Genomic DNA, 14,593 nt, shown 5'->3' on the forward strand with positions numbered 1-14,593 from the left:
TGATGGGATGTTCATTGTTTAGGTAAATTACAGCAAACTAAGTATTTAAAGCTCCATTTCCTTCCTCCATTTCACTTAAAGAAAAGGAAAATGAAAGAAATTGAGCAAAGAGGATTAGGATAGAAGCAAAGGACTGAGAACATAATGGCCTGTGTAGGAAGAGAAATTAAACACAAAAATTCCAGGTTCCTGTAAGAAGGAAAGGCTTAATTATAACAAACTGTACCTTGTTCAAGTGTGCTGTCTAATACTAACATGGTAATTTAGAAAAAAATTAAGAACTGGTGTGTATTTCTGCATTCTGCTTTCTGGATTGAACAATTTTTTAAAAATTCTTTCTAAAATGTATAGTCCAATGGACAGAATAATGAATCTTTTTAGCCTAAGGGTTGGCGTTGTACGTATGAATTGCACTGTATCTGCTTCCTAGCTAGCCTTCCCTGATTAAAAACAAGAATAATATTTTATTGCTGGCACGTAATGAGAATAGCAAATCTCTATAATGGAATAATTGATGGAGGGCATGGAACTGAATCACCAACTCCTATCATCCCTCATTATGAATTATGCTATAATGTAAGGCTGTTGGGAATTATAGTGCAGCGATAGTGAAAGGGCAACATGTTCACCTGTAGATTAAATTTGCAGGATCGCCTGGTATTCCTCATCTCTTCTTCAGTTCTGCAAGATTATTGTAATGATGTGTGCATGGTGGCTCAATGGTTAAAGATGCTGAGCTTGTGAGCAGAAAAGCTGACAGGTTCAAAACCCAAGCTCCATGCAACAGCTTGAGCTCCCTTTCCTATCTCTGTGCCTTTCCACCTAGCAGTTCGAAAGCATGCAAATGTGAGTAGATTAATAGGTACCACTTTGGTGGAAAGTTAACAGCATTCCATGTGTCTTTTAGTGTATAGCCATGCTGGCCACATGGCCACAGAAAATGTCTTCAGACAACAATGGCTCCCTCGGCTACAAACCACAGATGAACACTGCCCCCTAGAGACGAGACAGGGGAAAACTTTATCATTTTATTGTAATGATAAATTTCTCCCCACTTATGACTATAACCATGTTTGCTTGTATCTTTCAATTTATATTGTTTTTATTTGTTTCCTAGTATGATTTGATAGCTTATTAGTAACCTTGACTATCACTAAGTGTTGTATGTTTTTATTGTTGATGAATGTATTTTATTCTCCTTATGTATACTGAGAGCCTATGCACCAAAGACAAATTCCTTGTTTGTCCAATCACACTTGGCCAATAAAGAATTCTATGATATCCTAACCCTATACAAATATAATCGTGTTCTGGATAGAATTTCTGTAAATGGGAGAGATGAAATATATGGCTCCTCCTTATCCTCGGGTCTTAAGTTGCATCATCCTGTATCTTTCCGAGTCCTACCACAAAATGTGGTTCTGACCATTGAGGCCAGCATCAAAAAAATGGGTTGCATCCATTTATGGAACTCTTGGGGATCAATGCTAATGATGGCAGTCAGACTGCCTCTGAAGGCCATCTGCCAGAAGACTTGTGGGCTTCCTTGTACAGTGGTTAGAACAAATTGCTGGACTGAAAAGGCCAAAGTCACATTTGGCAGGTTACTATTTATGCACTTATGTTGTATGTTGATTATTATTTCATCTTCAAAGAAAATATGGGGAACTGTGTGGAAGCAGTAAGATGCTGATTTAATCAGCATCAGACATTTTGATAGGCCTAAATCAGAATAGGCAATCAGGTGTCTCCTAAACCATAAATGAGTATGGCTGGCTTGGGAATTCTGGGAGTTGAAATCCACAAGTCTTAAAGTTGCCAAGGTTGGAAACCCCTGCTTTAAATAGTTGGTTCCACTGGGCAATAGAAGAAAATTGCAGAATATGTAGTCATGCAGGATGCTAGATTGTAGGCTTGGGGAAAATGTCACCAGAGTGCAGTCAGTTTATCAAGTTTCAATCCATCATTCCCTTGAAGCAGATTTATGGGTCAGGATCTGGACCTGTTTTGAGGCAGTAAATCAAATTAGATGACTTCAAAGCATCACCTAGCCTGCTACCTTCCCACTGAAGGGGTACCTATTTATCTACTTGCATTTGCATGCTTTCAAACTGCTAGGTTCGCTGGAGCTGGGCTGAGGAAGGGAGCTCACCCTAAGATGGGGAGCTCAGGTCTTGAACCTGGGCTGCCAGTTTTCCAATTCCACATAGGGAGAATGATAAAAGGGGTTGGGTCATATAGTGACGTTAGATGATGCCATGGGCCCCTGACCAATAATATGTATCATCTTATTAAGTGCTTTGCCTGTCAGTCTTCCATTATGGCTAATATTCTGTTGGACATCATTTATTTTTCAGCTTCTTTTAACACAGCTCACAAATTATAATTTTGCTCTCTTTTGTGCTAGTGAAACATTGTACTCCCATGCTTGAATTGCTGAAATTCCTCATTAAATTAAATTAAATTCAGCTCTTTCCATTCTAAATATCAGCTTGAGGTTGACCAGTCTAGAATGCAGTTTGAGGTCAAATTTACATCCTAGAACAAACCAAGTCCAAAAATGCTACAGAATTCCTGGAAGCCTGGCACTCTGACAAACAGACCATCAATAAACACATAGATGTAAACAACATCCACATACCATGCAAACGAGACACTCAACAAACCAAAAAGGAAACAAAAAGATCAAAACATTTCCCCATCAGAAATCAATACCCAGTTGTAGATTAACACTAAGATTAACAGACCAACAGTCAAGAAATAAATACCCCAATCAAGGAACTTCCAAATAAGAACAGTAAATAGCCTAAATAAAGAACCACCCAAGAAACACTAAGAACCACTAACAGGGCAAGCTACTAGAATATAATGAGGGTAAACCCCACTCCCCACTAGCATTGATGATGTTACCTACCCTGTTTCCCTGAAAATAAGACCTCCCCATATAATAAGCCCAATCGGGCTTTCGAGAGCATACTCTAAAATAAGCCCTCCCCAAAAAATGTTGCAGCACAACAGCAGCCATGAGGTGACCACACTCCTGCCTCCTGCATCTAAGAAATAATAAGACCTCCCTGAAAATAAGGCCAAGCACTTGTTTCAGGGGTCAAAAGAAAATAAGACCCTCTCCTTTTGGGGAAGCACAGTATTTGGTAATGAAACTTCTGCAAGAAAACCACCAAGCTCAGAGAGCACCAAGGACCCTTCATTTCAACCCTGCACTACAAACATTCTCCTCTGTCAATATTAGATGTTTTAGCCCTTCTCCTCTGCTGATATCATCTGCTTCTGCCATTTAACTAATGTTGAAAATCAACAAGCCAGAAACCTGCCACAATTGAATCTCCCTGCTGATGAGGGGTTCTTTTCCAGGGCGTGATGTCAATCTGGCCAACTGGCTCTGCCAGCCCTCTTATCACCATAGGTAATCTAATGATCAGAGGCAGCACAACAGTGGCAGTCATTAATCATTCTCTACATGCCAAACCTGGCATTTTAAGTAATGCATGTGGAAAAGTAAGACCTTGCCTTTTGTATTAATTTAGCATAAGTTAAACCATTTGGGAAATTGTTGTTATCTTTTAGGTCAGCCAAAAAGAGGTGCAGGGAAAATATTTCAACCAAAACACTTGAAGATATCCAGCTGAAATTAGATGATGTCTTCAAAAGGATCTTCCACCCATCTCTTTTATTTCCCATTCCTCGAAATATGAAGCAGCTAGAAAATCAGAAGTGGTATTCAGCCGGTTCGGACCGGTTGGGGCAAACCAGTAGTAGAGATCATGAGTGGGCCCACCCACCCACCCACCCTTGCTCTATGCCATGCTATTTAGCCACGTCTTTTAGGCCGGGCACATGCACGGAAGGCACACACATGAGCAATGTGCGTGTGTGGAAGGCGGGGCGCATGCACGTAAGATGCGCATGAAGCGAGCATGCACACATGGGGCGAACCGGCGGTAAAACAAAATGAAATGCATCACTGTATAAAATGATGCATCTCCATTTAGAATGTAGGGAAGAATCTTTTTCTCATCAGATCTCAAAGCACTTTGAATCAAATTAGTTTGCCCTCCAATTACAAACCCAGAATTGTATGCTCTTTGAATCTCACTCTACCAATGGAGTCCAGTCAAGCCTGATAACATACAAGCCTACTCAGTTGCCACTTCCACCCTGAAAAATATGTTTGACTTGGTCTTAGATGCTTTGCATTTCTGCCACGTTTCAGCTTGGAGTGCTGAAATGCAAAAGAAAACCTGTTTCTTATCATGCTGTTCAAGGCTTTCTCATCTTCTTCAGAGGAGTAATATTTGCAAGGAAGAGACAGAGCTAACATTTGCATGGAGGAAGTTGGCAACATGAAGAAAATGTGAATGAATTCTTGACGGCCACAGTGCAATTTGTAAACAACCTTTCTCATACCCACAATTCACCTCATCCCACTATTAAAGGTTGCTGCGGACAAGCGAGACATTGTTGTGGGCCGCCAGAGTCAGACAGTGAGGAGATTGGGGAGGAACATGGGCCAATCCTGGGGGCTGGGAAAGGGTTGGACAAGCGCTCTGCGTCGGAGGCAGAGGTGGGGCCAGGGCCATCTGGCAGTTCTCAGCTGCCTTCTGAGCTAGACAGCAGTGAGGCAGAGGAACAGCTGGAGCCTGTTCCCAGTGTGCACATGCACAGAACTGCCAGAAGAAAAGAACAGCTAAGAAATCAGGGTCGACTTGGGAGTAAAGCCACAGGTGGATGGTGAATGGCCCCTCCCACAGGAAATAAAAGAGGAGCAAAAGGGGAGTGGGCTTTTGCAGGAAACAATTCGTGTGTTCATTAGTTTCAGGAGTATGAAGATCTGTCTGTGAATCTCAGAGACTCTGTGCCAAGTCTTTCCTTGCATAGCACTTCATTTGGAAAATATTTACATGGCAGCTTTCCATGTAAATATTTCCAAGCGGGATAAGGCCATAACTTGACCTTTGAAAGACTGTTTACTAGGCCTTTGCTGAATGTGAATGAGAGCAATTCACATCCGTTTAATAAAAGGGGTTTTGTCGGGACCAGGAATCTTCTTTGTACTTTTTGGGGAAGCCTAGGTCAGAGCAGACATCAATTAATGAAATCATTCTTTGAAGAGCAGAACATGGGAATACATTGTAGAGTTTCCCCATTTGCACAATTTCACCCTTCTGCCAGCAGCCCTATATAGTAGCCTCCAGAAGTCCTTCCCCTTGGAGTGACATTCCACATACAAGGACCTGCCATCATAAGGAAATGCTTCCCCTGTGAGAAATGCAAAGAAGCGGAAGTAGATCCCCCCCCAACCCCGTCCCTGGAATTGAAAGTGAGGAAAACAGTCCAGTCGAGAGCTTTTGTGATCTACTCCATACAAGCCGGAATAAATAACTGTTACTTAAAGAAGTGGGCATCTGAAGCTCCAAATAGTTGCCGGAGAAATTGGAAGCAGTAAAAAAATGAGATTCAGTGATGACCTTTATCAGCTTTGATGACAGCTATAAATCAGACTGAAATTCTCATCAGCCTTCTGGACAGAATTCATTTGCAGACAAAGGCTGCTGCGTTGCTTTCTGTCTTTGATTGAGGGACACCCAGTGAAAATGAATACAGCTTCAATAACATGAATCACAGATTTCAAAACACGAACAGAGAGCTATTATTCATTGGTTCTGAACACTGAGATGATTACAGACTTGGAGACTAGCAAAGGCTTATTGTGTTTTCCTTTGGGTCATGAAGCCAATCAATTTTGGCTTCTTTAAAGCAAGCCAATTTGCTCTTCATTAAATTTTTAACCCTTTGCTTGATGACGTGAATTGACTGTACCAGCAGGGCTAACCAATCAATGCTGGTTTATTTTATTTTTCTCCTTATTAAAGAGAGGATATTATTAACTTCTCAAAGGCAATGAAATCTTGAGAAAAAAGGACTTCATTTCTCAGAATATAACAAGGAGGCATGGAGTTTTCCACTCTAAAAAACTGTCCTGGGGTGTAAACAAACTTTTTGTGTAACATAAGGGTTTACATCTTTAGAAAACAGCTTTTCTACCTTGGGCATTGTCCAGATGTTTGTGAACTTCAACTTCCAGAATTCCTGAGCCTTTGCTATGAATTCTGGGAGTTGAAGTTCAAACATGTGGAGAATGCCAAGATTAGGGAAAGATATTTTTAAAAGTGAGCGCGGCTTTAGTCACAGGTAAGGCCAGGAATATTATTGCACCATGTGTACATAATAATTAAACACAATATGTGAACAGATTTTGGGGAGTTTTGGTATCACAGCCAGGACTAAAACCTTCACGTATGGGCTATCAGTTGTTCTGCAGGTCATGTTGCTCGCTTTCCTCACAATTTTACAGGTTTGCTATACAAAATGGAATGGCTAGGTTTTCTACTTTCTGAGAGACTAAAAGTTACATTAACTTGTGGACATGAACTCTCATTTCATTTCACATTTTATTTTCATTTCCCTTAAAATTGGTATGGGTTTAAGAGTACCTAGCCAAATTTGGTTTATCTCAAAATAGCTTAAGTAGGATTCTGCCTACTTAATGCCAGGATGAGAAAATACCAAGAAATCTCAGAATTATATACTTGAGAAGTTGAAGTAAATCTTGGAAGAACGCCATTGCAGTCACTTTTGAAGTGTTTCCCCCCCAAAAAATGACAGGGATGTGAATGTCTAGTTACCAAGAGTTGAATTTATCTCAAAGTAAATTACTTTAATGCCATTTACAGGTAGTCCTTGAGTTACGACAAGTTGCTTAGCAACCAGTTAAGATATAATACCACAAAAACAGTATTCATGTCCTGGATTTGAATTTTCAACACTGGTCATGAGATACACATTTGAGAGTCTTGGCAACTGGCCTGCATTTATGGCTGTTTGCAAAGTTCCCCAGTCATGTTATGACTTTTTTTTCCGCCAGAAACCAGTGTTTTCTTCCCATTTCTGGCAAAAGAAACACACCAAAAACAATCGGTTTGCTTAATAATTTGGGACAAATGTGTTGATAGAAGTGTGGGATAATGACATGTTTTAAAAACTGAGTTAGTATATATCTGATTTAAAATATCTAATCTGTGACTGATGCTAGCTGAAATCTTGGGAATTGAAGATGCTTCTCTATTGTAGACATTATCCAGTGCCTTCTAAGCATAGGTTAGCTCTGTCCTTAGTATGGAACTGGAACTGGTCCTCTCCAAAGCAAATGAAACTAGCATCCTAGTTCAGAAAAAATTGTAGTCAAAATTTTCTATTTTGTTTGGTGATTCCTTTTCCTAGTATCCAATTTTTCTTTCACTTCTGTTTTCTTATCCTCTTTGTTGGAAATGGCAAGTGATAAATGTAGACCTGGACGTTTGTTAAAGTAAGCTAGATGTTTTGCCACTAAGCTATGGTCCTTTCACTGGAGAAGAGCCTAATGTGGGGAAAGACTGAGGGCAAAAGAAGAAAGGGACCACAGAGAATGAGGTGGCAGGATGGAGTCACCGAAGCAGTAGGTGTGAGCTTAAATGGACTCCAGAGGATGGTAGAGGACAGGAAGGCCTGGAGGAACATTGTCCATGGGGTTGAGATGGGTCGGACACAACTAATGCAACTAACAACAACAAGGTCCTCTCTTAATTATCCTCTGGCCCATATGTAATAAATATAAATCACCCTCTTCTTCTGTTCTCTCTCCTCTTTTAGATACAGAATTCATTTATAGAGACCGGAATGGCTCAGTGATAGTGCACAATGTGGAAACAAACCATTCAACAGTTTTAATAGAAAACAAAATCATTGTGAGTATCTCCTTGAATAGGTTACACAGTTGTACATCTGTCTATCTCTTGGGTTAAGAAAGAACATGCCTTTAGTTGCTTGAACTTTAGTTGAATATTCTAACTGAAACAATACTGAAAAATACAAAAATGTACATTTTTATATATGCTTTATATATGTGTATGTATGTATGTACACTGAGGGCTTAGGCACTGAAGACAAAGTCCAATCACGCTTAGTCAATAAAAAATATTCTATTCTATTCCCTATTCTATTCTATTTTCTATTTTATTTTCTATTCTCTGTTTTGTTCTGTTCTATTCTATTCTCTATTCTTTCTCTATTCGACTCTACTCTATTCTACTCTACCAAGTTGAAGTTGATATTCATAAATATACTTAACCAAACACTTGCAATAAATAATATAATTCCTTCTCCTTGTAAATTGAAGAGCTGGCAATCAAAAATAATAGGCTAAGAAAAATCTTATTTATTTTTTTAAAAAGGAATAAATGCAATTCTTCTCACCTTTGTCCTCATGTCATGAATTTCTTTTGAAAGCAGAGTCCAGGTGATATGTGTTTCTCACAGTTGCTGAGTTCAGCCTAAACCTTCTAACCTTAAAAATAAGACTTAAAAAGGATATAATTCAGCTTTAACCCCATCACTGGGGAGATTCTGATAAATTCTGCAAGAAATTCATTGGTACAGTGGCTAGAATGCATTATTGCAGGCTGACTTTGCCCACTGCCAGGAGTTCGATCCTGACGGGCCTCAAGGTTGACTCAGCTTTCCATCCTTCAGAGGTCAGTAAAATGAGGAGTCATATTGTTGGGGGCAACATACAAAAAATATTGCAGGATCCAAATTTGGTCAGTCATAATTTAGTCTTCTGAGCTTTCAGACTCATATGCTTTAGCTCATCCTCAGGGAACTTATATCTACTGGAATGTGCACAAATAGCACTGATATTGCAACTCACCCAGCACTGGGGTGATATTATAGCAGTTATAGCGGTTAGACTTATATACCGCTTCATAGGGCTTTCAGCCCTCTCTAAGCGGTTTACAGAGTCAGCATATTGCCCCCAACAACAATCCAAGTCCTCATTTTACCCACCTCGGAAGGATGGAAGGCTGAGTCAACCTTGAGCCGGTGGGATTAGAACCGCTGAACTGCAGATAACAGTCAGCTGAAGTGGCCTGCAGTACTGCACCCTAACCACTGCGCCACCTCGGCTCTTATATATAAGTCAGTGCTGTTGCTATTGCTACGTTATTTCCAATTCAATTAGAAATTTTAAATGTCCCCATTTTTTGGGGGGGAATATTTATATTAACATAGTAGGAGAGATCACATAAGCCAATGTTTCTCAACCTTGGGAACTTTAAGAGGTGTGGACTTCAGTTCCCAGAATTCCCTAGCTCCCATTTGCTGGCCAGGGAATTGTGGGAGCTGAAGTCCACACCTGTTAGAATTGCCAAGGTTAAGAACCACTAACATTGGTCCATACATTTCATCTTTGCTCAATTCCAGAATCCAAAAATAAAGAGTCTCTAAGGATGGGTATTTAACTTCACTTGAACTCATCCAGGAGGAAGTGGACCATAACCTTGCTAGATAATTGGTTCCATTATTAAACTTCTCTTTTTATTAGCAATTATTTCCTCTCATTGAACTGGAATTTGACATCCTGGAATTTTAAGCCTCTTATTCTGTATCTTACATTCTGGAACAATAAGGAAGGCATTGTATAAAACCTTCCCTGGTCAAGCATTCTTAGAGGTTTCTTACTGACTAAAAACACAAATTTTATATCCTTGTATTAAATTTCATAATTAATTTTCTTTGATACCTAGATTTTACCTCACACATTGTGGGTTCTGTGCATCATCCATTATATTAAATTTAAAATTGTGAGCTTGGCCTTTAAAATTCGGTTTTAGCTGACCGTTACAATCCCAGGACTTCACACATAAAGCAAATATCAACTCTTATAAGATAGGTCAAAATATAAAGCAGATACTTACAAGTTTTGGGAAGCATATTAATGTGTTAGGGATGCTGTAAAGGTTAAAATGTTAAAATTGTATAAATAAAAATAAAACAAATAAAGCAGATATTTACAGTTTTTAGGAAACATACCAATATGTTAGGCATGTTGTAATAGTTATGCAAGCATATTTCTTTTTTATATTGTGTTTTATAGTGTTTTATTTTTATTATATATGTATTTTTGTGTTGTTTTGTTATTTTTAACGTTGTAAGCCACTCAGAGTCACTTCATGTACTGAGAAGAGTGGCAATTAAATTAAATTAATATTAGAATGTATTTATGTGAAATGCTGGGTTTTGTTTTATTTTTCAGGTGTCTATAAAAGCTATTAAATACGAAGTTTCACCAGATAGAGAGTATGGACTCTTTGCCTATGACATTGTGCCGGTAAGTAAACAGCCAGTATTTATTTTGCTTTTAGTTTAATGGTGTTTTCTTGACGTGACAGGTATAATTTTACCCCAGAGAAAGATTCCTATTGAAATGATTGGTCTTGACGTGACAGGACTTCGTTATACATAATTGCATGTAATAACTTAAAGGAATGGAAATAAGAGCATAAAGGAAGGGAAAAATAGCAACATTATGGTAAGAGAGAGATGGATTACCATGTTTTCCCAAAAATAAGACCTCCCCAGCCCTCCCCAAAATATTGCAACACAGCAGCAGCCATGAGGTGACCACACTTGCCACTTCCTACACCTCAAAAATAATAAGACCTCCCCAAAAATAAAGCCAAGTGCTTACTTCGGGGGACAAAAGAAAATAAGGCCCTGTCTTATTTTTAGGGAAACACAGTATTAATTTAAAGAAGGTAAAATGAGACATCTCTCATGAAAAATTATTCCAAAAGGATAATATATGTAAGAGGTGGTCCTACAATTTTTATTTTTGCTGAAGCATTTACATATATGCCAGCTAAAGGATAATTTAGAAAAAAATATAGGTATATAATTGTTGGCTGGGCACTTGATCACTTTGGTGGATTCCTCTCGATGCGTAATTAGGAATGAGTACCAAAATGGCTCTATCTGCTGAGAAAATTGCCTAATCATGGCTATGGAATTAGCAGGAGTAGATTTCAACTTGAAGATTTTCCTTACTCTTCAATAGCATACATTTCACCATTGATTTTAGAACTAGATTTAGTAGATGTGATGAGAAATCCCTATTTATACAAAGAGAGATGTGCTGCATGTAGCAAAATATAAAAGGTATCACTGGTGGATCGAGCAATTGTTGGTCCTTTGGTTATGAAAACTATAAAACTATCTCTTCACAAACTATTGCTTCCACTTGGGAAGTTCAGTTCTATACGTGCCACCAACACAGCCATTGGCTGGAGGATTAATGGGAACTCCCATAACTCAGAATTTGAGCTTCTTTAGATAGACAAAAACTGCTGTAGCACTTTGCTGCAAAAACGTTTACACTTCTTTGTTTAAATGTCTGTAGAGATTCTCAGTTATCCAGGTCTTTGGTTGTCCCAAAGGTGGATTTTCAGGAAGCAACTGGACTTTCTTGTTTCTCTTTGAAGATGTTTCGTTTGGAAGAAGCTTCTTGGATAAGAAGCAAAACATCTTCAAAGAAAAACAAGAAAGTCCAGTTGCCTCCTGAAAAAGCACCTTTGAGGCTGTCCACAACCTGGATAGCTGAGGATCTCCATAGACATTTAACTATGCACTTTGGGATGAACAGCCTTTGAATGATGTATGAACAAAGTATGAATGGATTTCCAGTAAAAAAAAAAATGCAGACCATAGGAACCATTTGCACTTTAGTTTGAGATGCAGACCAGGTTCATCCATAACATCCTGCACCTGTCTTCAACAATGAAGGGGCACAGGGCAGAAAACATCTGGAGCCAAGAAGTCTCCATACACATTTGCAATACTTAGGTGACTCTGGGGATACAGATAAACCTCCAGGATGCCTCAGCAACTCTAAAAGAATGCAAATGACCAGCTGTCTGCAAGGAGTATAAATCCTGCCATTCCACACCATCCTGTCGGAGCTGAAGCTTCTCAGATGAGAAATGAAATATCTTCAAAAGAAAAAAAAAACAACGAAGTCCAGTTTCCTCCAGTAAAAGTACCTCTGGGAATTCCTTGTTTAACTTTCTTACCAAACTTTCTTAATCATTATAAATTTTAACAGAAGGTAAATGTCAGTACCTTTCACTGCTGAAATAACTCATTAATTATAATACCTCCCTTCCCATGTCAGGCTTAAGGTTGATATATATCAGCATGCATGAATATTCAGCTGCTTAAATGTCCAAGGAATTTAAACCCAATCATTGGACCAGCAATCTTCTTGGGGCCAGTATTTTCAAAATCTTAATAATTTATATTCCAAACAAAAAATAAAGAAGGGTGAGTAACCTAGATTATGAGATTGCTGGAAACGCTTAGTTATATCTTTGAAGGTGAAGATATGTAGAATTCTGATATATTTTCCATTTCACAAATAGTGGCGTGTTCCTGTCTGTTAGCAGGTGAACTGAATAAATTATGCAAAAGAATCAGGTTTATGATTGAAGAAGCTCTGAAGGAAAAAGGCTGACACCAATGATGCAGAATGTTCATCTCTTTTTTCATAAATAGCAAAAAAAAAAAAAAAGTAAGCAACCCAAGTTGTATTGGAGAATTGTAGAACAATAATTTCAGGATACATACCGTAGGAGTGGCTTCAATATTCAGATAATCAGACTCTGAATAGAACTATGGAAATCAATGGGATCTAATGTGATGATGAATCTAATCCAATTAGTATTATTTCAAATGGGAGTAAATCAGTTCTGTTTGTCTTGCACCAGATGCCATCGTGGTTGCATCATAAATAGGCACCAGCTCTGGACTGATGGCACAGTTAATTAAAAGAATTATCAACTATCAAAAGAATTACTGGTTTGAGTGGAATTCCTATTGACGTCATCAACAGGGCGACAACAGCGCGGAGACAGAAGCACGCTGTAAACCTAAACCTAAAATTAACCCCTAAACCTAGACCTAACCCTTAACCTAACCCTAAACCTAACCCTAAACCTAATCCTAACCCTTAACCTAACCCTAAACCTAACCCTAAACCTAACCCTAAACCTAACCCTTACCTTAAGTTGAATCGGCTTGCTTTCAAAGCGCTATTTAAAGCGCCCTTCTTTCTCCATGCTGGCTGTTGTCGCCCTGTTGATGACATCAGCGATGCGGTTTAATCGGGCACGGCTTAGTCGAGCGCGGTTTTGACGGATCACGTGATGGAGAACCTATGGCACATGTGCTGGAAGTGCCACATAGAGACATCGCCTTTTGCTCTTTCAGATTCTGGCATGCCGGCCAGCTGGTCTTCATGCGTGCAGGAACACGGGAAATTGGAAGAGCAGCCACCAGGTGCACATCCGCGCGCTGGGAAGATGATCTTCCAGTTTCCGACATGTGCATGCACATTGGCCACCTGATCTTCTTGTTTCTGGTGTGCATGCACACACAAAGGTCAGCTGGCAGTGCACATGCATGCACCAGAAACTAAAAGTTCATCTTCCTGGCACGTGCATGCGCTTCGAACGGCTGCTCTTCCAGTTTCCGACATGCACACACGTCCGTGTACTCCCATTTCAGTGCTCAGTGCCAAAAAGGTTCACCAACTCTGGCCTAAGGCATACAGTCAGGACATATGGACTTTTATGGCTATTTCTTCGGGGTGCAAATCTTTCAGCAAAGTTTAAAGAGCTACAAATTAAATTCCAGATAAACTCCAAACTTACTGGAAAGGTCAGGATGAAATGAAAATCATATAGTGAAACGTCCATCTGAAGGTCTTTTCTTCTGGCTGACTCTAAGATCCACTGACAGAAAAGGATGTTAATACCATTTTTAAAAAGGATAAAAGACGTATCGCAACTTTTTACTCTTCATGGAACTGGGGTGGGCGTGGCTTGGGCATGACACATCTGGCCCATGGGCCACCAATTTGATAACCCCGGTTTACAAATACTCTGGCTATTTGCAATTTTGTTTTATTTTACTTATTTATTAAAACAAATTTATATAGCCAACCAACTCAAACATAGATGACTCCGGGCTGCTTACAAAATTTTTAAAAAAATTAAAATCCACTATATAATAGAATCCATTAAACAAACCCCAACCAGCTCCCATATGCTTTTGTATTCATAAGATTTGTTCAACTTGGAAGGATTTGTTCAAAAATTCATGAATGAAATAATGAATGCACAATACCAGATATATAGATTGTTCACATGGGATAGCCAACCATTAGGATCAGCCAATTTCCAATAAGGATTAATTGGTAAGCAAGAGACTATGGCGCAGGGGTGAAATTCAGCCGGTTCTGACAGGTTCTGGAGAACTGGTGGCGGAAATTTTGAGTAGTTCGGAGAACCAGCAAATACCACCTCTGACTGGCCCCAGAGTGGGGTGGGAACGGGGATTTTGCAATATGCTTCCCCTGCCACACCCACCATGCCACACCAACCTACCAAGCCACGCCCACAGAAGCAATAGTAAAAAAAATTTGAATTTCACCACCGCTATGGCAGGTTTGTAACTATATCCACAATTACTATGTGGCACACATAGGCTTGTGCTGTTGCCCACAAATTGATAAAAAATGGCATTTTGCACCTACATAGAGATTTAATTCCTGATTGGTTTTATTTCTGTTTCATTTCTTTTCTGATGGTTTACATTTTCCAAGCATTTTTAGATATTTTTTACATTTTAATATTTTTTTTAA

At 39.2% G+C, this 14,593-nt stretch overlaps 1 protein-coding gene across 5 annotated transcripts in view; it reads left to right on the forward strand.

Annotated features, from left to right (window-relative positions):
- The window catches only part of DPP6 (dipeptidyl peptidase like 6), a 637,674-nt gene that overhangs the window by 475,763 nt on the left and 147,318 nt on the right, over window positions 1-14,593 (forward strand). For all 5 annotated transcript variants that reach the window (XM_087712475.1, XM_087712477.1, XM_087712474.1 and 2 more), the window contains exons 4-5: window positions 7,708-7,802; window positions 10,151-10,225. In XM_087712475.1, coding sequence (XP_087568601.1) covers window positions 7,708-7,802; window positions 10,151-10,225 — 170 coding nt within the window. The remainder of the gene's footprint in view (window positions 1-7,707; window positions 7,803-10,150; window positions 10,226-14,593) is intronic.

This window comes from Thamnophis sirtalis, unplaced genomic scaffold (assembly GCF_051295495.1).
Source record: "Thamnophis sirtalis isolate CommonGarterSnake01/CBP01778 unplaced genomic scaffold, rThaSir2_p1.2 scaffold_4, whole genome shotgun sequence".
NCBI lineage: Eukaryota > Metazoa > Chordata > Lepidosauria > Squamata > Natricidae > Thamnophis > Thamnophis sirtalis.